The following is a 27,212-nucleotide window of genomic DNA, read 5'->3' on the forward strand; positions in this document are numbered from 1 at the left end:
TCTGAATTCAGCCGCCTATATGCACTACTATGTGCAACTTTTTCTCCGCTGGCACAATTTCATTGGCTGCTGTCGGATTCAAACAGTAATCCATTAAATGAAGAGTTGATGTGCTACACACTTTAATAGTATATTTAATTGTATTTCTTAATATTTGAGCTTGGGGTGGGTATCAAGTCAGTTTGAGTCAAATAAAGTCACGAGTCATTGTATCAGGCTGGCTGTGGCCACCCACAGGCTTGAGGCTCGCGGAAATCAAAATACACAGTATTTTTTCTATTCATAAGCACACACTGTCATTTAGACGTATAATGATGATTCAAATTACAAAGACTTCATGGGAGCTTCAACCATGTAGCATTAGTCAAAGTTCAAAATAAGTGTATAAGTTGTAGCTGTAACGGAGGCCAGCGAGTACAGTGCTGTACAAACCTGCTTGTTTGTAAAGTTATTTCTCCGTCTATTTTCAGTGTTCTTTGGCTCAACTTAATCTTTTTGGATTTTTTTGGCCAGTCTGAGATATCACTTTTTCTTTGCAACTCTGCCTAGAAGGCCAGCATCCCGGAGTTGCCTCATCCCTTTTGATTTTGAGACTGGTATATTGCGAGTACTATATAATGAAGCTGCCAGTTGAGGACCCGTGATGCGTCTGTTTCTCAAACTAGACACTCAAAAGTATTTTTCTTCTTGCTCAGTTGTTGTGTAATTTGCGAATTTATTAACTTGTTTTAAAAAATAATTGACAGAGCTAATACGCATACTAATTACAATTGCATTTTAACAATTTAGCAGATCCTCTGGATAATTCTGAGGCTTTCTGACAATAACCAGATACTCAGTTTTCTAAGTTAGAGCAGCAGCAAGAGTTCCCACATACACCAGACCATTCCCTTTAAATCCAGGAGGGGGAGTGTACGAGTGAACACCTCGGGAAAACGTTGAAAAACCGGCATCTGGCGCGAGAAGAAGTGTTAACTTCTTCCCGGATATATTCAAGGTTAAAGTGCATCCACGCACTAACCCAAAAACAGTCAACATGGCGGACGTACTGGATCTTCATGAAGCGGGAGGCGAGGATTTTGCTATGGATGAGGATGGTGATGGTAAAATTAATGAAATATTAGACCTCTGTAGTTTTTGTATGGTTACCATATCAGCCAGCGGGTACATGTGGAGGTCTAGTCTACCCGTTTGAAAATGTACTACTACGCACAAATTAAGGATGGGTGTTGGGCCTTCGCTTCAGGCGTAAGCGTGCTGTGGGTTTGCTAATGATGTTTATAGCTAGTTAGCTATTGTATTTTCGAAGTGATTGTAGATAATGTCTAAAGGAGAACTGAGAGTCTCGTTATGTATTTTTAACATATTGCGATAATTTTGCGTGAGCGAACGAACGTATGCCTGGGTAATTTAGCCAATGCAGTACTGCAACAACTATCAGCTAATTAGCTACAGCAATACAAAGATGATGAAAACAGTATTTCTCATTTTCTTTGACAAATCTTTAGAACTAGGTAACGTGGTAAGTACTATTTAATAACGCATTTTTAGTCTAGAGTTCGGGAGTTTGTAACGGTGTCTCGCAGCTGTATGTTACAAGCCGTATGTTCTGCGAAATCTTCTCACCAATACCAGCCCTCCTATTTACCGGACGTCTATCTTAAAACTTGCGGAGTTATTTTGGTTTTTGTTGTTCCACTATCAAAATAAGTTCAGTTAGATTTTAATCCTCCCAAAATAAGACGAACCTATATAACTAGGTAACGCGATGATTGCATGATATCTGCCGTTATTGTAGCCTGTACACTGCAGGGGATATTCCACATGATATTACCCGCCGCTGTACGTTACATCCCGTACGTATTCTCTTTATGTTTCTGATGTTCCAATATAGAGAAATTTGTGGTATTTGATTGATATAAGCTAAATAATTTATCCATGAAATAATAAAGATCTGTGCAGATTGATATACTATGGACAGTAAGAACAAGAAGGTAAATAAATTCCTTATCGAACATTTCCATTGAATGTGAAAACCCTGTAGGCTGTTTTTGTTTTTGTCATGTTTTAACTGCAATTTAAGGAGGTATAGTATGCCTACTTAAATACCTAAAAATAAATTGTACCTCTGGTTTTTCCTTTTCTGAGAAACTTTTCTTCTCGCCGAATGCATATCTACAGTCCAAGAGTGCCTTACCAGTTGCAGTCAGTTTTATGAAACTAGAGTTTTATGAACGTTTTCCCTAGTTTCTTGTGCAACATCTCCTCAAACTGTGCTGCTTGTACGGATTTGCCTTCTGTGAGGAAAAGTATTTATTAGAATTGTTAATCAAGGGCAAATAAGTATTTAATTACATATGGGATGTAACGTTTAGTTAAGAGTAATGCAATTGTACAAAATACCAGAATTTTGGATATGAGAAGTATCACATTTCTCAAAGCATATTTCAATACTATGGCAAAAATGCATAAATTATGTATTTATAACCATAAAGCATAATTTATTTTTAAGGACCATTCAAAAACTGATCCTATTGAATCAACAAATACATTAAACGTCCTGTCCTTCGATAAGACTGTTTTTCTCAGTGTTTGTCTCTGACCAAACAGAAATCATAATGCAAAATTGTCAATTGTTTTTCATAATATGGTTGAATGTCTTTGTGAAATACTCAGCAGTGAGCAGCTCACAGTAAAATAGAACATTCAAACTTGAAACATATGTCCACTAACATGCATGGCTAAAAAACATTTGGGTCAGCTGTTCATTTACATAACAACAAAAAATACATTGTAAATATATACATTAGGCTGGCTAAGCTTTATATTTGCTGCAAACTCCACTCAAACTTGACTGCTTTGTCCAAATAGAAGCAGTTTGCCTCCCTGGCCAAACAAAGTAGCATTCTTTGACATTATGTGAATTCAGCTAGAGGTTAAACTTTAAAATGAGTGTGCTTCTACAATTTAGGAGCATGGGTTGTGGCTTTAAATCCGGTCAGGGCAGGGGAAGGCTAACATTGCGCATAGGATATCTCATTGAATATTGCTGTTCATGAGAGGTACATGTTCAGTTTCATGCCTGTCAATTCTGGGACACACGTCGGCAACTGATCAGGGATATAGACGTCACTAATAGGGACACTATAACTTAGATGGGTGACGTTAGCTAGCAAACATTTGCATATTGTATAAGCAAATACTTAATGTAGGAGTCATATTACTTGACTAGGTAATATACTTTGGAAAAACTTCCACTTACATGTCAAAAAACAACTTTTGCACAAATGTTTGGTCTTTGGCCTAATGAAGTGGCTCTGTGTTTTCTACTGTTCTGTAATGCTAACTTGGTTAACTACGTACCTTCTTTGTACATTAATCAAGAATATCCAGCTTATCAACTACCGATAGCACATTGTTTACTAGGATTTCTTTCAGTAGCAAGATGGCTTTTAATAATGTCTGGCCATGTGTAATTTAGATCAAATCAAGCCCCAAACTCTGACATCGCTATCAACTTTATTTCATACTAATGTGTTTCTAATGCCTTTGTTCCCCAGACAGCATTCACAAGTTAAAAGAGAAGGCAAAGCGAAGGAAAGGGAGAGGTTTTGGTTCAGGTGAGTTGGCACTGGAAATTACACCCCTGAAACCTTGATTTTGATGCTCCAATTTACGTAGTTGACGGTCTGTGATGCCATTGCTTCCTTCCTATTCTCTGCTGTGCTAGAGGAGGGAGCGAGGTCTAGGGTGAGAGAGGACTATGATACAGTGGAACAAGATGGAGATGAGCCTGGCCCTCAAAGATGTAAGTGCTCTAATGAATCAAACGTGGACAGTTCTTTGCTAGTTACATCTGGAAATGTGCTGTGTGGTTGGAAATGGTGCTAGTTTAAAAAAAATATTTATTCCTTAACTTAAATACTGTATTATGGTCACCAAATGGCGATTAGTTATTTAACTTACATTTGTCTTTGCTTCTCTTAGCTGTGGAAGGCTGGATCCTCTTTGTGACTGGGGTACACGAAGAGGCGACTGAGGAGGACATCCATGACAAGTTTGCAGAGTTTGGTGAAATCAAGAACCTACATCTTAATCTGGACCGAAGAACAGGTTACCTCAAGGTGAGGAAGAATCCTCACAACAAGGGAACCGGGTAGTGTTTTGGCAGGATGTATTTTCCTGGCAAATATCAGTTCATAGGGTTTATACTTGACATGGCAAAACCTCCTGGAGTGTTTTTGAAGCAGATTCAACAGAACACAACAGGAATTCACAGGTTAATGATTGTTAATTGTGAACATGTTCTTAATCTTAATGCAAGACCTACTAAACACTAATCATTACAAAAAGCTTAATGTTGATATACTTTTTGATGGCCTTCACAGACTGTTAGACCCGGTGTTGCATTTCTGCACATAAGCTTGCTATGCTCCACCAGCCCCTAAGAGTTCACTTCCTAAAGAAGGAGGCACTCAGTACTAACACAAAAATACAGTTTATGGTACAACCAGAAGAGGCATACAACCACAGTCAACAGGGATTTTAATAGTTGAGCAGTCTGTTTGTTTTCTTTGAGATACTGGTCTAATTTGCTGTTTTAGTGGACTTGTTGGTTTTCACTGTAAAACACACTACACTACTACAGTGGTTACATCTCAGGAGTATAACAGCTGGATCTATGGAAGGTTGGTTCTTAGTATCTAAAGTTTTGCTTATAAAAATGTTCACGCTTTTTCAGGTGACTTTCAGACTAATGAGTTATGGTGTTAAGTAAACAATTAGAATCAAAACTACAAACTGTTCTCAATTCAATCATGAACAACTTCAGAGCGAAGGAATGCCTTTGAGTTGACGGCCAGCACATGCACAGTTCAATGTGACCGCTAGGTAATGTTTGGCATCACCATGACATTACAGCTGGCATCAGGTTTTATTTTGGAGTAGTAGTTTTTGTGTGTCCTAGTACTGTCATGTCTTATGGGGACACTTGATAAAAGTGTCACGATATGCTTTTTTACGCCACAAAGTGGCAGCATTTCACTAAACATAGACATTTTGCATTGTGAGGTCATTTGGATCACAGCAACTACCATGTCCAGTGTGCTACATTTTCCTCTCTTGTTAATGTGCATTAACAGGGTAATTGTATGTTGACTTGTGGCTGTTAAGAGGGGGTAAGGCTGTTTTAAGGCATGTTATGGCTGGAATTGGACGCTTACTCCTTGATTTGTTCGTCAATCCTTTTCACAGGGTTATGCGTTGGTTGAGTATGAGACGTACAAGGAGGCCCAGGCAGCCATGGAGGGATTAAATGGCCAAGACATGATGGGTCAGCCGATTAGTGTGGATTGGGGCTTCGTCAGGGGACCACCCAAGAGCAAGAGGAGGTGAGTGTCATCAGACTGCGTGCTACTCTGCTGTGAAGAGGTTTGTGTGCTGCCAGGACACACCAGGGAGCAACATTTAGAGCTGAGGGTTTAACTTCAAAATTGTTTTTAATGATTGATCAAGTCTTTATGAAAAGAAGACTAGAATGGGTACAAAATGCCTGAGAATTGTGTCATTTGTATTTATATTTTCCTTTTATTATAATAGTTAACGTGGGTAGCTGAATTTCCAGGAGCATATGGAAACAAAGGGACAACCCAAAACAGCAGTGCCTGCAATATAGCATGAAATAAAATAGTAATTAAAACAGTGCATTGTCCCGCATCATATCAAAATTAAGTCACACCAGCAGTGCCTTAACTAAAATAGGACCACATGAAACGCGTTAAGAAAAAACTCTGAATCTCTGCCAGAGAAAATGAATTTGCTGTTTTATCCACCTTGTTTGCAATCCCCATTATAGTTTACAGGGAAATCAAAATGTTCCCAGACGGCAGACCTGAATGATGCTGGGCCATCTAGTTCTGGCTCACCAGTGCTTGGCATGTTGCTCCTTTGCGTTTAGCTAACTACTAATTCCTTCTCCCAGCTCTGTTCTCACTGGAGTCAAATAACCAATGGAGCTGCACACAGCAATGAGACGAAACAACTTTCTTTTTTTAAGATTCATTTATTATTATTTGGATATTTTCCACAATCATTTATGCCATTGGTTTATGCAATCATATATAATATACATTTTCCTAGCTATAATGTTTGATTATATACAAATACACGTAACATTTCACACCTAGTACAGATTGATTGAATGACATAAATTAGCAGATTAACATATCCAGAACTACTTTCAGTAGCGGTTGGGATATGTGCATTCTTCAAGGGTATTTTGACAGATTTTTCACTCATGTTGGCTTGCCTAAAAATGAGACAAAGATAATCAAGTTGTAGCCTTGTGTGCAAATGTTTTTTTTGACTGGCTACAATGACATGGATTTGAGAAAACGATCCTCTTCACAGGGGTGGTGGACGCAGACGCAGTCGGAGTCCAGACAGGAGGCGGCGTTGATCTCGCATCAAGTGCCGCCACATTCGGCACAATGGCTGTCGTAACCTGCTCTTGAGAGGGTTATTTTTTTATTGTTTTCTCTAATGGTGTCAAATGGTGAAGGTCACCAATTGCTATAGGCTCTAGACACCAAATGATTAATTGTTCCAGCAACATGTTTGACTAATACAGTACCATCCATGAAACTTTGTTTGCATAAAAATCCATGGTTTTAAGTAATTTCTTATAGAACCCTCTTTTTTTCAAGATTTGATGTGGTTACGTTTGGTGCATTTGTGGAGCTGAGTTGTTTTTGTTTTTATGTATGGAAAATAAACCTTTTTACATGAATCACTTCATATTACTGTATTTTGTCCCAGGGTACAGTCGCTCAGTTGGTAAAGTATGGTGCTTATAGTGTCTGTGTTCGATTCACATGGGAAGCCAGTATGACAATATATGCACGCACCAGTTTAAGTTGTTCTGTATGCGAGTGTCTGCTAAATGGCTGCTAAAAATTTAAATGGTTATATATATTCCTCCTTTGATTAATTGGTCAAGCTTCGTGTAGAGTAGTGAAATGTACATTAACCAGATGACCTCACTAAAAAAATATCTACCGCACTATCTCAATACAGCGGATCCGGGTGTGCGAAGTTTGTCCATTTTCGACAATTCCATTGGTCTTGGATACCTCTGCACTCACCCACTGAGCGGGGCTATGTTACACACCCATAGGTTATTTCAACCGATTGCCTACCTACTTTCTCTGCATCCGATCAGCATCCAATCATGTGCTTCACTCTTTCCTTCCCATTTGACGTTCCTAGAACTTCGGACCTTTCAGTCAAAAGGTTGGTGTGATCATTCGCGTTTCGGTCGTCAGTCGTCGTCAATCTGTTCTATGATTGGCAGGCAACAGAATTTGCCTGCCTTAGCTGGGCGGGTTCAAAAGCGCTCCTTGTTTGACGTTGTTGTTGTAGCAAGCTAGCTAAGTAAGAAATTACTTTTTCGTTTAGTCCTGTTTTGGATTCTGTAGACTTCTTCGTCAGTACTAACTCGAAAACAGAAACCATAGGTCTAACAAACAGAGGAGGTTCTAACAATATTTGTCAAGAGGGAGGACTATTATGGGACGATGAAAGACATCTGCGAGGCCGCTTAAGGTAAGCGGACAAGAGACAAGTGCTAACAACAGGCTTGCTTTGGTAGCTAACGTTGGTTTGTAGCATCGCTACATCGCTAGCAACGTTGTGGACTGGATGACTTTACCGATAGCAAAATTAGCCAGCTTATGTTTTCAATGGGAAGTTTTAGCTAGCGGAATGGGGGACTTGTTCAAGCTGTACGGCCAAAACATGAAACAATGTGAGTTTCAGTTACCAACCTAACGTTAGCTAGCTAGTGTCAAGCTAACTTACTAGCCAAAGAACTAGACTTGTCAGAAATAAGGTTTGCAACTTTTAATACTATCGCTACACTTGTTCACAAAGTAACTGTTATTTCATCAACATGTTAATGTTGTAGGTAGCGTCAAATTTATTGCAAGTCCCGCGTTAACTAGCTACAGTAGTAGCTACACATACGCAGCTTTGGTTACTGTTGAGTGTGACTGAATACCTAACCTACCTAAGCTTTCTTTGCATAACTTTGTTGGCTCAGTCAGTAGCTGACTAACCCCAGCTGTAGTTCTAGTTCTGTCTTGTTTATCTTCTATGCTTGGCAAAGGTGATAGTTAGCTAACCTATGAGTTATGTAGTTAATAAAAGCTGAGTCGCTAAAATAACTACAGTAGTTCTATTCCTGGCTACTGACAGTGATAACTAACTATGCATCTAGCTAATTACAAAAGCTACCCTACTTGTTCCACTATCCTCCCCTCATCGACCTAGCGTTAACTCATGTTAATCTGAATCCGTTTAAGGTTTGAGCTACTACTAACTGAAGGCGATACTTGAGTTGTCAGTCAAATATTGGAAAAATTCCTAACGTAGCCCAGTTGCTTGCGGTCATTATTCACATTCTAAATAATCCCGTTTATAGAGATGCTGAGTATCGCTTTTTCTTTCACTAGGGCAAACTTGTTCTACAACTGACGTTACTTGCCTCAGAGATTACTGTATGCTTGTGAAACATTGACATTTTACTGTAACGTACTGCAGTATGCCCATCTTTTCACTAAAACCCAGAACGTACGTAATGCGAGCTTTAACAGCGTCATTTTTTGCGCACGAAATGTTTCACATTAAGTAATCTCACATCAGACATAATTGTACAGCACACATCGGTCTTTGTTTACCTACCAGTGTGACTGGCATGCCTACATCTTTCAAGTATTACATACATACCCTGTGTGTAGATTTTATTCTCTCCATTTAACCAGGAAGCAACTCCTTCAGATTAAGAATCTCTTTTACAAGAGTTTCTGACATAAAACATACAACAATTTACAATCAAAATGCATAATGAATTACTGGATCATAAAATATCAAATTATTAATCATTGTTTGTCACAAGTCAGGGATCAAACATAACCATCAGTCAAAAGATCTACAGCCTGATAAGCCTGCCTCCATGTCATTTAAAATTACTTAAAAAGCATCCAGTGAGACAAGCTCAAAGAGATTCAGGTTTGCAAATGATTCCAAGCAGAGGAAGCAACGTATTTAAACACCCTTTTTCCCAATTTAGTACAGACTTTAGGGTCAGATAGTAAGAATAAGCCATGGGAACGATGACAAAGCAAAAACATGTTTTTAGAGATTTGCACCAATTTATTAAAAACATCAATTCAAATTTAGTGTGTCCTTTGATCATCTTTGAGATGTCTCTAGAACCTTATGGTGTTCACCTGTGTAATAAATTAAATGTACCACATGATTTAGAAAGGCACGCACCAATCTATAGAAGGTCCAACTCTTTCGCCGACACGTCCTGAAGCTGGCCATCCTGCCAAACTAGGTAACCGGACAAGAAGGTCCATGGTTCCTGTTTCTCTGCAGAGATGGGACAACCAGCCAGAGGGACAAGCATCTCTGCAACACTCCGTCAATCAGGTCTTTGTGTTAGAGTGACTACTCGTGAGTAAAAAGGCATATGACATGCTCCTTAAAGGACTTAAAAGGGCACGAGGGATTAAGATTCTCCAAAATGTATCTATTACAGAAATTATATTGTGGTCCTTGGGACCCAAAGCGGGGCACATTTTAGTTTTTGCCCTATCACTCACACAACTGTTTCAAATGTTGCTCTACCACATACACACCTGATTGACGTAATCATACTGTGGTCTTAATTTGCTACTGGATCTTGCCCGGCATCTTATCATATCCTTTTTACCACTCTTGATTGGATTTGATGGTGATCTGAAGACCTGGAAGTTCACTTTAAATGCTGGTGAAGCCTATTTCTCAAGTGTACAATAGTGTGCTGGTACTCAAACTGCATCTCCGAGTCTATTGCTGTTCCCTCACACATTGTTCAAAGTGAATATACACTCACCTAAAGGATTATTAGGAACACCTGTTCAATTTCTCATTAATGCAATTATCTAATCAACCAATCATATGACAGTTGCTTCAATGCATTTAGGGGTGTGGTCCTGGTCAAGACAATCTCCTGAACTCCAAACTGAATGTCAGAATGGGAAAGAAAGGTGATTTTAGCAATTTTGAGCGTGGCATGGTTGTTGGTGCCAGACAGGCCGGTCTGAGTATTTCACAATCTGCTCAGTTACTGGGATTTTCACGCACAACCATTTCTAGGGTTTACAAAGAATGGTGTGAAAAGGGAAAAAGACCCAGTATGCGGCAGTCCTGTGGGCGACAATGCCTTGTTGATGCTAGAGGTCAGAGGAGAATGGGCCAACTGATTCAAGCTGATAGAAGAGCAACTTTGACTGAAATAACCACTCGTTACAACCGAGGTATGCAGCAAAGCATTTGTGAAGCCACAACACGCACAACCTTGAGGCGGATGGGCTACAACAGCAGAAGACCCCACCGGATACCACTCGTGTACACTACAAATAGGAAAAAAGGCTACAATTTGCACAAGCTCACCAAAATTGGACATTTGAAGACTGGAAGAATGTTGCCTGGTCTGATGAGTCTCAATTTCTGTTGAGACATTCAGATGGTAGAGTCAGAATTTGGCGTAAACAGAATGAGAACATGGATCCATCATGCCTTGTTATTACTGTGCAGGCTGGTGGTGGTGGTGTAATGGTGTGGGGGATGTTTTCTTGGCACACTTTAGGCCCCTTAGTGCCAATTGGGCATCGTTTAAATGCCACAGCCTTCCTGAGCATTGTTTCTGACCATGTCCATCCCTTTATGACCACCATGGCTACTTCCAGCAGGATAATGCACCATGTCACAAAGCTCGAATCATTTCAAATTGGTTTCTTGAACATGACAATGAGTTCACTGTACTGAAATGGCCCCCACAGTCACCAGATCTCAACCCAATAGCGCATCTTTGGGATGTGGTGGAACGGGTGCTTCGTGCCCTGGATGTGCATCCCACAAATCTACATCAACTGCAAGATGCTATCCTATCAATATTCTAAAGATGCTTTCAGCACCTTGTTGAATTAATGCCATGTAGAATTAAGGCAGTTCTGAAGGCGAAAGGGGGTCAAACATAGTATTAGTATGGTGTTCCTAATAATCCTTTAGGTGAGTGTATGATCTCGATGCTTGAAGAATCATGTTTGTTTTTAGCAATCACCAAATGTAATGTTTTTTTGTTAGGTTTTTTTAACTTTTGAGTGGTGCAAAGCTTTTTGGATTTTAATGCTACTAATTTATCTAATTGATCTGTCACTTTATTAACATGCCTGGGCACAAATGCATAATAGTACTGTGAAGAAACAATGTATTTAGCACAAAGCAGAATGACAAAGACTTCTCAGCAATGTAATAATGATGGACAAAGTAGGCTACTAACTAAAATGCCATTTTGACTCAAAAACATTGATATGGCCTCACTAAATAGTAGTTCTGAATAATGTGTGTAAAGAGAATGCAAGTTTTGGTAGGGCTGAGTGAAAACTTACATATTGATAAATTCAAGATTCTTTGTTGATATGATATTAATGATGATATATTTATTTGTCACAAAAATATATCATTAATATCCTATCAACAAAAAATATTTTGTTGGATCTGCGGTGTGTTCTTTGTTGTTACTTTGAGGTCTGTTTCATGTATATGTATGGTATGACTGTCACTATTTGTAGAGGCATGGCATTCCTTGTTTTGGCATACCATATATCTGTTCCTCCGTTTCCATGGAGACTGATATGGTACTAGACATGACCATCCTGGGACGTTGCTTTACAGCACGTTGTCATTATTGTTTAAACACAATCTTTTGTTGTTTATATACTGTTTAGTTTTGGAAAACTTTTAATAATTAGCATTTAATAAAACATAAACCAAGAAATCGTAATAGTACAAATGAAATAACACTTGTGTGCAGCATTATAACAGCATTCAAAATGAGATCCTTTTGTATTTGGAATAAATTATTAGCAGAAGTAGTAATATTGCAATATAACGCTTATTTTTTGTCATTATTGAATTATTTTAAAGAAACTCAATAATGATATTTTTTTTAATTAATGCCCAGCCCTAAGTGGTAGTATATACATTTTGTTTTCTAATCGCAGATAATAAAAAATAAATACTATCATTTTAGAAAAATTATCCTTATACAATATGTTACTTGTTTTCATTGAGTGCTTAACACAGCTACAGTACTTGCTCAATTATATGAATGTCTCAGCATACAGTGGATATAAAGTCTACACACCCCTGTTAAAATGCCAGGTATTTGTGATTTAAAAGAATGAGACAAATAATATCAGAACTTTTTCCACTTTTAATGTGACCTTTAATGTGAACAATTCAATTGAAAAACAGACTGAAATCTTCGAGGGGGAAAAATGAAAAATAAAACCTTACAATAACCTGGTTGCATGAGTGTGCACACCCTCTTATAACTGGTGATGTGGCTGTGTTCAGAATTAACCAATCACATTCAAACTCATGTTAAACAGAAGTCATAACACACCTGCCATCATTTAAAGTGACTCTGATTATACACACATTAAGTTCAGCAGTTTTCCTGACATTTTCTTAGTTGCATCTCAGAGCAAAAACTATCGTCCGCAGAGAGCTTCCAAAGCATCAGAGGGATCTCATTGTTGAAAGATATCAGTCAGGAGAAGGGTACAAAAGAATTTCCAAAGCATTAGATATACCATGGAACACAGTGAAGAGTCATCATCAAGTGGAAAAAATATGGCACAACCGAGACATTACCAGGTACTGGCTGTGTGCTACATCTGACAACCATCTCCCATATTCTTTATATGAATGGGCTATGGGGTAGGGTGGCAAGACGGAAGCATTTTCTTACAAAGAAAAACATCCAAGCCTGGCTGAAGTTTGCAAGTCCCCCAAAAGCACCTGGGAATGTGTTATGGTCTGATGAATCCAACGTTGAACGTTTTGGCTATAATTCCCAAAGGTATGTTTGGCGCAAAAACAAGACTGCACATCACACAAAGAACACCATACCCAAAGTGTAGCATGGTGGAGGCAGCATCATGCTTTGGGGCTTTTTTTCTTTAGCTGGAACCGAGGAAATTATGAACAGTTCAAAATACCAGGCAATTTTGGCACAAAACCTTCAGGCATCCGTTAGAAAACTGAAGATGAAAAGGAACTTCACCTTTCAGCATGACAACGACCCAAAGCACACATCCAAATCCACAAAAGCATGGCTTCACCAGAAGCAGATTAACGTTTTGGCGCCCAGACCTGAATCCAATTGAACATCTGTGGGGTGATCTGAAGAGGGCGGTGCACAGGAGATGTTCTCTCAATCTGAAAGATTTGGAGCACTTTTGAAAAGAAGAGTGGGCAAATATTGCCATGTCAAGATGTGCCATGCTAATAGACTCCTACCCAAAAAGACTGATTGCTGTAATAAAATCAAAATGTACTTCAAAAAAGTATTAGTTTAATGGTGTGCACACTTATGCAACCAGGTTATTGTGGATTTTATTTTTTTTTCCTCAAAGATTTTTTTGTTTTTCAATTGATTTGTTCACGTTATAAGTCACATTAAAGGTGGAAAAAGTGATTTATCTTTGTCTCATTCTTTTATATTAAGAACCTGGCATTTTAACAGGGGTGTATATACTTTTTATATCCACTGCATAGTTTCATTGTGCTTATTGTTGCAGTTTGTGAAGTATTGCCAAAGCAGTTTCTCTTGCTATGCATCAGACTAGAAGTAACAACTGCTGTCTGCTAGCTGCAATGCATAAAGGCCAGTCAGTGTTTTAAGAACTCCTGATTATTGTGCGCTGTAGGGCTGTGGCCCTTCCTGGCAATTGACAGCTCCCCTGCATTGAGATGGAAGCATTACATTTCATCTTGAATTATTAAACTCTTTTATTTACATGTTCTTTTGTCAAGAATAGGCTGCCTGCCAACCGGCAACATAAGTAGGACGGCCAGACTCTCTTTATGGTTTAAGCCTACAAGGCCTGCTATCACTACATCCTTATGTAAAGAAGACTCATTGTTAGAATAAATTCGGATAGGCCAATGCTTATGAACTGCTCTACCTTTCCTGCTGCTTTCTGACTGCTCTTTGTAGATGAAAGGTATGAAAATGTAATATCATGGTTATAGTGACCAAAATGATCACGGTTATCATTATTATCGCGGTGTTGTTAAAATTTGATGGTCATGTTCAAAAAGCACCAATACACAAATAATTTCACAAAGTTTTATATTGAAAAGCAACAAACAAACAAAATTACCAGCATTATGCACTTTTTGTGTGGCTAAACATTAAAACAATAACATTAGAAATGGCACCATGTGGCCATGAGAAGTAAGTTTCCCTAATGCAGGTTTTAATTAACACAATCTTAAGTAAGTTAACCAATGTGCATGCAAAAACAATACAACTATATGTAAACAAATCAAATGAACAGCACTGATTATACATAAGTTCTGTCTTTCATGAAGATGTAAGGTGCTGCTGGCCTAACATCCTGTATGCATCTTTGTTCACTTGAAATTATAATTAAAAAAAAATTCATCATATTTACTTTTTCCGATTTATCTTACCTTGCATTTGCTATAACGTTGTGGGTGGTGGTCATGATGACTTTAAGCCTGTTTTTTCCCCCTAATGTTATGCCGACAGGATGACCATTTTCGATTGAGTATCCCTCGGCACTCTTGTAAAACCCAAAATACGACCACACTTCAGATTTGGTCCTCTTAATAGGCAAAAAAATATCCATAGTGCTGTCACTGCCTTCTGCCATGTTTTCACACAAAACAAAACCCATTTTGTATGCAGCTCCCCATGTCAAGACTGTTGCTAACTTTGGTTGATGTTGGACAGTATTTACTGTGTTTTTCAAACTGCGATAATCAAACACGTTATTAATGATAATTTCAATTTGAAATGGTATTACTAACCGTCAGGAATTTTTGTGGTTTATTGTGAAACCGGTAACCGTTTCATACCTAGCTTAGTCCTTGAAACATGCTGATAACTCAGGGTCTGTCATTAACCATGCCTGATGCCCAGTGCCCGAAAAAACGTATTGGGCAAGTAGATCTAATTCTCAGTTCAATATTTTTCTCTGTTGCTATCATACATTGAGGACCATTTAAGATAAATTATATGATTAAGCATTCAAGAACCACCACGATCCCATCAGTGACAAATTGTGAGTTGCTGCTTGCCCTCCCTTCTGTAATTTTTCCAGAGCCGTTTTCATTACCGGACAAATGCTAGAACAAAATCAAGGTATCTGCAGGCCTCTTGCCTCAGTTTAAGGTCAGTATTCATGACTCCATCATTAAAAAGATTCTGGGCAAAATTTTTGTTTATGGCAGATTACCTGCTTATTAAGAAGAACATGAATACTCATCTCAAGTTTGCCATAAAGAACCTGGACCATTCTCAAGAGTTCTGGAACAATGTTCAATGGATAGATTATTCAAAAGTGGAACTCTTAGGGCAACAGGGTCGGTGTTATGTTGATCAAAAAACAAACACTGTATTCTACATTGAGAACCTAATATTAATGGGTAAACGTGGTGGTGGGAGTGTCATGGTTTGGGTATGTTTTTCTGCATCAGGACCTGGGCAACACCATCATCTGACGTGTACCTGGAGTCATACAAAGAGATGAGTTTAAATGCTATAAGCACATCTACAAGGTGTGGACAAAATAACGGAAACAGCAATATATCAATTACAAGGTCCTAAAAGGGGTAGGGCTACCCTTTTGTCTTCAGAACATTTCCAGTTGTTCTTGGAATGCTGTCATGAAAGTCCTAACTCTGTTAGTTGCCTAATGCTGCTGTTTGGCAATCAATCTAATGACCTATGTAGCGGTATTTTTAATTGTTATTTAGTTCAAGTAATAGTCCTTTTTCATGGGGTGTTTGTTTTGTTCTCCCCTGTAGGACAGACCAGTTGAAGAATCTAGAATAATCTAGTCAATGTCTGGACCTAAATCCTATTGAGATGTTGTGATGACCTAAAAATAAACAGGCCATCTTTGAGAACTCACAAATGTTATATACATAATGATATATAATGCACATCTGCATTAAGCTGCCAGAAAAAAATACAGGTACAGGAAACCTTTAGTTGAAGTCATTCATGCTAAAGGTGGTATAACCAGTTTTTGTGTTTGAAGGGCTGAATTCCCCCCCCCCCCTTAATTAGTGTTCCATACCTTTCTTAAATAAATAAATAAAATGTTTAACCATTGTATGTTTGTTTCTTCAGGCTTTGCCTAATATTAAGTTTTGATTGAAGGATTGGTTGAACATTGACTGACTATTGCAGATTTTCACAGCACTAATTGCTGCCCTAGGTGGTGATTGTTAGGCTGTATGCTCCTATTAACCATAACAATTCTTCACTACATACCATTTCAACAGCACAGGTACAGTAATCTTTAGTACTGTCAAACGATTAAAATAAATCCTAGCATAATCTGTACACTTTTTTTATTGTATACAAAACTCTGTAAGATTATGGAGATTATCTGTAGATTAACAATCCTACTGTTATTTTAAGTAATACGCTAATAATGACAAATTACATATATTCCGCCTTTTTTTACAGAACAATTACTATATAATTTATACTGTATTTCTTCTGTTTTCTGAAATTTATGTCCCTATTAATAATTTACTTAGTCATGTTAAGGTAATGAATTTTGCAAACTTTTTTAATTACATCAAACATAATGTGTAGTTGTCTAGCCAGTGTTGGGGGAAAAAAGAGTAAAGAATATTAATGATACTTTTGATATATTGACTAAATTAAGTTAAGTCAACTTTTTTTAATGTAGTGCTTTAAACACACAATTTATCCAAAGGGCTTTACAGAGAAAATGGTAAACTGAGAAAAGCAAATCATTACACATGCACTTATATGGCACTTATATATATACTACCAGCTTGCGAATAATCACAATTTTAGCCTCAGTAGTTTTCCTGATGTACGACTGGCCACATCCAAAAATTTGTCTTTAAGCATTCCCAAATTCAACCAAATGCATAAGGTAGGGTACTTGAATAATAGCAGAGGCATAAGGTTGGAAAGGTGGCTAGAGATGTTTATCTAGAAGCATTAATCAGTAAAGGTATGTAATGTATGCACAGCATGGAAGTTGTTAGTTCCATTATTATTCCATTATTAGAATGTTGTATTGGAAAGATGACTGGCGATGACATTAATGTTTTTCCTAGCCTAGGTTATGCATTAAAGAAAATGAAGGGATCTCTCAAATCACACCTTTTGTCTCGATGAACAAAATATATTATAGATTAAAATCTTTACTTCGTTGAGAACAAAATTATGTAACTACGCTCAGTGGAAACCAAAATCATCAACCGATTAAAGACTGGCTTCAAAGTCACACCAAAAATCTATGTGAACAATTGAAATCACAGGCTGTTCCAACTTGCATGAATTTCATCACAGCAACTCATAATGTGACTGTAGTGTGTATGTCCCCCACATGCATGTATGCACTCCTGACATCGTCTGGGCATGCTCCTGATGAGACTGCGGATGCTGTCCTGGGGGATTTCCTCTCAGACTTGGATCATGGCATCAGTGAGCTTCTTGACATTTTGTGGCACTACTTGGCGGCGTCGGATGCACCGATACTTAACATCACAAGGTTCTCAATTGGATTCGGGTCTGGGGAACGCAAGGGTCAGTCTATGGCATCAATGACTTTGTCATTCAGGAATTGCCTACAGACTCTGGCCAAATGAGCCTGGGCATTGTCCTGCACCAGGAGGAACCCTGGGTCCACTGCATAAAGTCTGACGATGGGTCTGAGCATTTCATCCTGGTACCTAACAGCAGTCAGGGTATCCTTGGCTAGCATGTGGAGGTCTGTGCGGCCCTCTAAGAATATGCTACCCCAGACCATCACTGACCCACCGCCAAACCAGTCATGCTGGATGATGTTGCAGGCAGCATAACGTTCACCATGGCGTCTCCAGACTCTTTCATGTCTGTCTCATGTTCAGTGCCAATTCTGCTGTTCTCTGGTGAATACCAATCGAGCTGCATGGTGCTGTGCTGTGAGCACATGTCCCACTAGAGGACGTCTGGCCCTCATGCCAACCTCATGTAGTCTCTTTCTGCCAGTTTGGTTGGAAACATGCACACCAGTTGCTCCCTGGAGGTCATTTTGTAGGGCTCTGGCAGTATTCCTCCTGTTCCTCCTTGCACAAAGGAGAAGATAGCGGTCCTGCTGCTGGGTTGATGCCCTTCTACGACTCTGTCCATCTCTCTTTGTGTAATGGCCTATCTCCTAGTATCTCCTCCATGCCCTTGAGACTGTACTGGGAGACACAGTAAACCTTCTTGTGACGGCACATAGGGATGTGCCATCCTGGATGAGCTAGACTACCTGTGCAACCAGAATGGGCTGCAGGTACTGCCTCATGCTACCAATAGTCAATAGACAAGGACACTAGGAAAATGCTAAACTAGGGAAGAATCAGTGAGGAAGGATAAGGAGAGAACAATTGTCTGTGGCCAACACATGCAACACCATTCAGTTTTTGGGGGTTGTCTTGCTGTTGCCTCTCCAGTTCACCTGCTGTTCATTTGCGCCAAAAGAGGTAACTGATTCATAATCGCTTATGCTTCCTAACTGGAAAGATTGATCTCCCTGGAGTGTAATTGACTTGGTGTTATACCGTGATGTGTTCCCTTAATTTTTCTGTGTAGGATCGATGTTTGTTTAACTGTACTACAAAATAATGTACACTTTGGTTACTGGGTTGACTTACATACTACATACATCTAAACTGACAAACATTTGTGCCCTTCTCTGGAAATAGATTTGATGACGATACAGTAGCCTACGGTGGGAAAAAATATATTGTGCTAAAATAGATCTATATAACTTTCGCATGTTTCCCCCTGTAGTTTGGTTATTTAGACTGGTGAGAAGACTCAGGAGCGCACTAAACACAGCATCATGGTTAGCTCAAAAAGGGTGGTCTTGGTCTTATTTCACACATTGGGCATGTTTGAGAAGATTGCATTAGGCTAATTACACTATTTATGATGCTTTTTTTCTCTTACAGTTATTCAATCAGTCAAAAAACATTTTATGAAACCCTTTTTTGCAGTATTTTATCTAGCCATTCCACACCCTTCTCTCAACACCTGACTATGTATTTACTTATTTTCCTTTTCAATGTGTTCTCTTTTACTACATTTAACAGCTTCTAACAACCGTGGCTTTCTTTACCTATTGAGTTGCCTTAATGCTCTCCCAAAATAGCATAATAGTCTTGCAGTTTTTACAGTGTACGTCAGATTGAAGTGTTTCATTTTTCCCCTTTTCAGTGTACCGCTTTTATGTACAGGTGGCCTATTTGACTGTCATGCAAGCGATGTGTGACTCATTCAACAGATTGTTGATGTGTTAAGAGAAACATTAGTGGCCACGCTCCATTAAATAATTTAATTCAAGGCCTGGTATTAATGCTGTTCAGAGGGCGCATGCAACAAGGACCGTAATTATGAAACAAGGTATTATTGCAGTGGAAGGAAGAAACATATGTAGCCCTCCCACGTCTCCTAATGGAAATGTAAGGAAGTGTGAATTAAATGCAAGTGCTAACTGAATTGTACTATTCCCCCAGAGTTTGCAACGTCAGGCTGTTACCCAAATCTTCAGCTCTTTAAGGAACACATTGATGCATACAGCAGCACTCAACACCCAAAGCCATGTTTGTAGGAGCAAGTGATTTTCAGATATTTTAGCACACAAGTTGTAATCCAGCGATAAGTGTCAAAGACACAGTGAATTACAGATGTAATCCCGCAATAACTGTCAAAGACACTGTGAATTACAGTTGTAATCCAGTGGTAACTGTCAAAGGCACTGTGAATAACAGTTATATTTCCGTAAAAAGTGTCAAGTATTTGATATTGGGGTACTCTTTAAAAACTGCATCACAATTTAAAATTGGGTTATTTGTTTTGGCCCCTTTAAATTTCCATAAAATGTAGTTTTGAGATTAAAAGATTTAGTGGATTATTATGACATCACTGATTCTTTTCCCAGGTATTCCAAATTAAATTACAGGACTCATGTAATTTACATTACGGTAAACATTTATTGTTAACTCCAAATAGGCTTAGGTCTTTTTATGGCTTAGGTGTCGTTAAATTATTATACATTTTCTGTCCCTCAGACAGTCAGCTCGTTTGAAAATGCCCTCATCTGAATCTATTTGTCGACCCCTGACATGGAACCTTATGGTGTTTTAAAGGTGTTTGATAGTGATCATATTGTTTTACATAGAGGCATTTAACACTTTTTATTTGCAAATATTAATGCATCCCCAACCTCCAAATGATTTGTTTTGCCCTCTAAATTGCCCATAGATGTGCAAACTAATCAAATTATTAAAATAATTAATCCCAATTCATTGTATTGTCGTTAAATACGTTTCTGTTTATAAGATAAAGCAGAGCATTATCTTAAAGATCTACTGTTTTATTGTAATCTTTGAATTGTGCTTTAATTGAATTAATGCTAAGAAAGAGCAGGTGCTGTATCTTTCTTAGTCACTCCACTGGGGTGCCTCTAACGTTTACAAGGCTGAATTTTATTCACAGTAACATGACTTGTCTTCTCATGTTCCCTTATAGAACGAGACCAGAATAGTACTAGCTAGTTTAGGAGGGGAAGGGTAGTACTGCATGTGTTAAAAGCGTGTATGAGGTTGTTACAAGTAAATTCTCCATTTAAATGGTGAGAATGTTTTAATGGGGAATATCAGGCACTATGAATTTTATAGAATAATAATATTTGAAACATTAATTTCGAAAAACCAAATGGTTAGGTAGGCTAGGTGGCTAGAGATGTTTATCTACAATGTTGATTAGAGGAGAGCTATAATTCATGCACTGCATGGAATTTGTACAAATGATGATTGTTTAACTTAGGCAGGGGAAAACACTGGTGCTGTTAGGCAGGACATGTGGTGGTTCAACAATATTCATAACATTAATGCATTTAAATTAATCACACGTTAACTTTGACAGCCCTAATACAAAGATTACTAAACTCAAACCCCAAGACTGAATCACATGTGGACGAAACATGGCATTATCACAGTAACCCATCATGGGAATGGATTACCATATTAATCCTGTTCACAACATCATGTTTCTTGTCTTATCACCTGAGCACTGAGCATTCTGGAAGGGCTCAGGCAGTGCTTGGCTGGCTAGTTGCTGTTATAGATAGCCTGTCACACAAGTCATCCCAACATCTGTGTTCAGTTAATTTGCATTTAGGCCTACTGTAGCTCTGACTGGCTGACAGGTTTTTATTTATCGCTGTGTTATTTTTCCAAGCTTGCATTTCCTTTCCCACTCTACGCAGCCATATTAAACAATTTTGTATTTACGTTAATGTTTGTTGGTGTAGTTGTTTTTTGTTGGTTATAATTCTTTTTAAATAAAGTTGTATTTTAACATTTTAGAACATCATTATTCTTATTTACAGTGACAGTTGGAACAACTGTGTCTGTTTCATTCCCCCTAAAAAGACTGCCACACAGGCTCCTAGCCATCAGCGTGATAAAGGAGGCTGAAAATTATATTTCAGAATGAAACTCTGCTGCCTCAGCAACGCCTAGAGATTATGTTAAAGTGGTCTATAGCTAGGCTATCCCAAACAGCTGTTCAATAATACTGGGTGAAAGGACGTCCCATTTCAGTGGTAGGCCCATTTAGAGTGAAGTTATTCCCATAGGGTCCATCTACTGCCACAAACAAGGTCTGATTAATAAGTAAATAGTTTGGCTCTTCTCTAGGTTAGTGGAACCAACACATGACTATCTAGTCTGTGTTGTAAGGATTGTCTTTTCTTCTTAATCCAAGGCTACAGCAATGCGCATCTCTGATTTTAGGAGCTCCTTACAAGCTACCCTCAAGTTATTCTACCCTCAAGTTATTGAGAAACCCTTGTTCCAGCCAGCAGCCATGCTTCTATACAGGTCAGAACATGGGTTACCAACAATACCCAAGGTCCCCCTTTCATTATCCAAATAAAAATATAGCATGTTTAATAATAAATCAGTTATATGCATACATTTTAATGTGGTAAATCTGTGTAATAATGACAACAACAACAATATATCTAAAGCATGAAAAGTGGAGGGGTCATACCGTAGCATTGAAAAAGAACACTTGAAATGACAGGGTTCCCACAGGGAAGCCTGAATGAAATGTAATATGTACTCACTATACGTTGCTCTGGATAACACTTTCTGCAAAATCGTTATTTATTTTCAGTGAGTTTCCAATACAATAAAATGGAGAAGATATTTGTTTTGTGGTTAAAAAAGTAAATCACTTGAATTGGCTGGCTTGGATTTAAATTTGAACTAACCCTATTATCAAACCTATGAAAAGACTGTATCCAATGTCTTTAAATAAATAAATAAAATAAAAAACATTCCCCTGATTCCTCAGCAAAAGGGCGATCAATAGGGAGCTTGTCTCAGAGTGACTGTGCACCCAGACAGCAAGTCATAAAACCCTGTTCTGCCTCTCCCTCCCCTGCTTGTCTGGATGCCTGCCAGCCTTGTGACACAGCAGCAGTTTGTGTCAGGGTGGAGAGGCCATGAAAAGCAAGCATCACCAATCACACCTGCTTCCTCGCGATGCTACGTACTTTCTTTGTGTTCAACTAGAGACCGTTGTCTAGCTCAGCCATGCTTTCAAAATCAACTCATTGCTCCTTTTTTAGTCAAAACAACTGTTTTCCCTGGAGAGTTTTATTGGATGTTACATTTAGCTTAGAATTTGCTTTTCCATTAAACAAATATGTAATAACAAAAACAACAAAATGGGTTATTTTTTAATCCTTTTTTAATTTTTTACATGAATCAAGACAGACCTATTAAAGACCCCTCCCCTACACCCAAAAATTGGCTGTTGCATTAAATAACCTTCCCAATGCATCAGTTATGGTCTAGTGGTAACAGTTGTGGCTCTATGCATTCTACCTTCACCAGTACCGTGCCTGACAAATGTATTTGGACGCCTGACCTATTTCCTAATTATTCTTAAAAGTAGTACATTGACATTTTGTTCAGTTGGATATTTGACCACTTAAACTGAAAATCAAGTACTGAAAGGTGACATTGGTTTTGTGTTTTTGTGGGAAAGCGCGCTGTCTAGGTCTCATCTGACCACAAACCTTTTCCCACATCACAGATGAGTCACTCTTATGCTTTCAGATGGTACTTTTAGGTAGCAGCTTCTTTGTGGCCACCCTTCAGTATAGGCCAGTTTAACACAGGGCTTTTGATATGGTTGACCAGTATGTCATTAATCCATTCCCAGCCTGCCTTTTCTTGGCAGAGCCTAAGTGGTGTGATTAAGTTTCCCCCTCCTGATTATTGATTCAGCTTTGCTTACTTGGATATCCCTACACTTGGATATCATTTCAAACCATTTTGCTAATCTAATCATTTGTATTACATTATCTCTAATTTCAGTAGAGTTCTCTTTGGTCTTAATTTTCCCTCAGTTTCATAGCCAGTCAAATTATTGTTTCAACAGTAGGTGTTCTTTCCATAAAATGTGACAGCAACTTAAATGGTTCACAGGTGGAGGCCAGTGGTAAGATAATTGTGTCCTCATTAAGGCAATCTCTTACATCTGTGTAAACTGGGACCTTCCACAGAACAGGGGTTGAATACTTATGGAAGCAACATATTTCTAATGCAATTCGTTCTTTAAAGCATTGCTCACCATGTGCATGCTGTAGAGGAAGAAGTGACCTCAGAGTAATGATCAGTCATGGGAATAAGTGTTGAAAACTGATGACAAGTAAGTTCATTTACTGGATTATTTCTGCAGATCCAGCAAACTAGCACAACAATTCTAAATGCAGCGTTGTCAACTACATGATACATAGAATGTAAGAATTTCTTTCTTTTAATAATCACTAGCAGCCATGGTAGGATCACATGGGCCACTGCCGCCTCACAGTTGCTGAAACACCACAAGAGACCTACCCACTCCTTTCTAGATCCAGGGCAGGAGAAACCTAATCCTCTCCCCACAAGAGCCAGAGAAGAGCCACTCACCCAGGGTGACGTAAAGCCATCCGCTGCGCTGACTGCCAGGCCAGCTGCACGTGGATATTCAAATCAGTGTTAGTGCCCAGGCCTGTTGCTGCTAATGCTTGTTTAACTACTGCCGACAGTAGAGGGGTTATTTCGGTTTAAGGGTCACGGTGTGGTTTGTTTTCAGTACAGTTTTCAAATGTATTATCAACAGTTAGGGAAGATTTTTGGTTTGTTTGGCAGAAGATGAAAAACTAATCCAGGAAGAATATTTATAGAATGTCTGTGCAATATGTAAACCTGGAACAAAGATTTTTATCAAAATCTATACCCAGCGACTATGCTACTGGCTAACGTCTGCCTGTGTGCACGATGCATATTGGCAAAGTGAAGCCAATGGTGTGGGGAGACATCAGCAGGAATTTCCATGTTTATCCCATTGCAGCTACTCCACCAAGCAGGGTCTGGGAAGGCAAAAAGTTAACCAAGGTTGTCAAGTGGGAATGTCCTCATGCCAATCTGAGTTTGGGTTAAATTAGTGTTGGGGGGAAAAACTGTCTTGGATCTCTAATTTTACCAACAATGACAGTGTTTAAGAGGAACACATGCCATGTTCTTAAACCTGAGCCAGCTGGCTGCAGTGAGACAGGGTTGTTGGTAAAATTAGAGATCACAAAGCTGAGGAGGGACCATTTCTGGGTTTCCACTGTCTTGTGACTTGATTTAAAGCAAGACCTATGATGGACTGATGGGACTGACCGACAAGTATTAAGACCTGATCGTTTGAATAGTATATTAATGAAATTTGGGAATAGAGAGAAACTAAACTGTGTAAGAAACCCTGCATTATGTGGAACGACACTGGCTGATGTTAAACATTTCTACAGACCAAAGGAACAGGCTAATCATCTTTCAATTGTTTTCAGTGTTTCATTTTCCTAGAAAAGGTATTGTAGCCTCTTATAATGAAATGTGCATGATGTGAACGTTTTAACATATAATGTTTTATTTACAGAGGTTTTTAAATTGTGTAAGGACTTGCTATTGCGCGGTGTTGTGGTTGTTTCCTCAGAGCGTCTTGTTTCTAAGAAATGTCTTATGTGCCTAAGAGATGCATAAATTACTGCAAAAACCAACTCCTACCCTTCTTTTAAATGTGAGTTATGTAAGTCCTAGGGCCATTGTTTATACACACAAAAAAACTCATTGGCATCCACAAGACATTTATGGCCTTTGCACACTGAGTCACAATCTGGGGAAAGCACGTGTTAGAAGTCAGTGTCATACCTTACTGTCCACATAATTGCTTTTTCACAATTTAACTCAAATGACACGTTGCAACTATTCTTTTTGACATTGCAGAGCTAGTCTATTCAGATGCAGATGCTACGGAAGCTGGCATTTCTGCACAAAGACAATAAATCAATGAAAAGCATCAAGTGTCCTATAAAGAGTGAGCCCACGATGTTCTGAGTTTAGGTTGGCAGTTCTCCTGGAATAATGAAACCAGAGCAGATTGTTCTTTGAGTTCAATAAAGAATGTGTTGCTGCCTATCTCTGCATTGCAGTCCTTCAGTGGCATAGCAGGTCTGCAGCTGACTATTGTGCTTTAATGTTGTTTATCAACAGCATTGATGAGCAATAACAAGAAGGGGACAAATTTTGGGCCTAGTGGCATTACATCAATTATACCCCCTGTGAATTGTCCTGTTTCCTCTTCAGTTCTTAAGTATCCGTGTGTCCTCTCATTGCTAAAGGGCACACCATATCCAGATAATAAACATGTGGGCTATGGCAGATAGAGAAAAGACCATTTGACTTTTTTCCCTGCTGGTTGCTCACTCCAGACTCTTTTAGCGTGTTTTTTAAAGGACACTGGTCACATGGTCATCAATCTGAAATCTCTTTCCAGCTAAATAGTCACAGGTGAGAGAACATTTTGAGTTTTTGGAGGAGATTGACGCGTCAATGTAAACAAAAACAAAAGTTTTTAATTGCACCCCTGATATACATATATATTTTTAACATTGACGCGTTGAACCTTCAGCAATGTCTTTCAGTCATTGTTTATATTTTATGACATGGTAGCCTCTGCCAAGCTTGGGCAGAGTTTTTCCTGGCTCAAAATTAGGCAAAGGTGGTACCCATTTTTTTTAAATATCTGCCTACACATTTTATACTGTGTTAAATCTGCCCTGTTGTCCATGTCCACCAGAGCAGCTAATGCACACTACAATGTCCTCATATAATGAAATATATTTTTTCTTAACATGTTAACATATTTTTATTTTAAATGTAGGGTTTTACCCTCTTTTTTTAGTTTTTTTGTTCTCCTCTGCCTGTCGAGAACTATTAGACATTTTATTAGATTGTGCATCCAGCCTTGCTTAGCTGTTTTTCTAAGCCCCCAAAACCATTGGCTCCACAATGCTTTTAGCATAGAGTGCATATACAGTGGGGCAAAAAAGTATTTAGTCAGCCACCAATTGTGCATGTTCTCCCACTTAAAAAGATGAGAGAGGCCTGTAATTTTCATCATTGGTACACTTCAACTATGAGAGACAAAATGAGAAAAGAAAATCACATTGTAGGATTTTTTATGAATGTATTGGTAAATTCCTCTGTAAAATAAGTATTTGGTCACCTACAAACAAGCAAGATTTTTGGCTCTCACAGACCTGTAACTTCTTCTTTAAGAGGCTCCTCTGTCCTCTACTCGTTATCTGTATTAATGGCACCTGTTTGAACTTATCAGTATAAAAGACACCTGTCCACAACCTCAAACAGTCACACTCCAAACTCCACTATGGCCAAGACCAAAGAGCTGTCAAAGGACACCAGAAACAAAATTGTAGACCTGCACCAGGGTGGGAAGACTGAATCTGCAATAGGTAAGTAGCTTGGTGTGAGGAAATCAACTGTGGGAACAATTATAAAAAAATGGAAGCCCTACAAGACCACTGAATCTCCCTCGATCCGGGGCTCCATGCAAGATCTCACCTTGTGGGGTCAAAATTATCACAAGAACGGTGAGCAAAAATCCCAGAACCACACGGGTGGACCTAGTGAATGACCTGCAG

At 38.7% G+C, this 27,212-nt stretch overlaps 2 protein-coding genes across 6 annotated transcripts in view; both read left to right on the forward strand.

Moving 5' to 3' along the window:
* The first annotated feature begins 969 nt into the window (after window positions 1-969).
* Window positions 970-6,790, forward strand: rbm8a (RNA binding motif protein 8A). 2 transcript variants are annotated; one of them, XM_010885341.5, is made up of 6 exons: window positions 970-1,097; window positions 3,561-3,620; window positions 3,731-3,808; window positions 3,988-4,124; window positions 5,254-5,390; window positions 6,409-6,790. In XM_010885341.5, exons 1-6 carry the CDS (start codon window positions 1,037-1,039, stop codon window positions 6,455-6,457), a joined length of 522 nt encoding a protein of 173 aa, XP_010883643.1. In that variant the 5' UTR covers window positions 970-1,036; the 3' UTR covers window positions 6,458-6,790.
* A 416-nt stretch (window positions 6,791-7,206) lies between these two features.
* Window positions 7,207-27,212, forward strand: part of otud7b (OTU deubiquitinase 7B) — a 49,837-nt gene continuing 29,831 nt past the window's right edge. For 3 of the 4 annotated variants that reach the window (XM_010885343.5, XM_010885345.5, XM_010885346.5), the window contains exon 1: window positions 7,207-7,602. The gene's annotated coding sequence lies outside the window, so the exon portion shown is untranslated. The remainder of the gene's footprint in view (window positions 7,603-27,212) is intronic. The other variant, XM_010885342.5, reaches the window with a different exon arrangement.

This window comes from Esox lucius, chromosome 20 (assembly GCF_011004845.1).
Source record: "Esox lucius isolate fEsoLuc1 chromosome 20, fEsoLuc1.pri, whole genome shotgun sequence".
NCBI classification, from domain to species: Eukaryota; Metazoa; Chordata; class Actinopteri; order Esociformes; family Esocidae; genus Esox; species Esox lucius.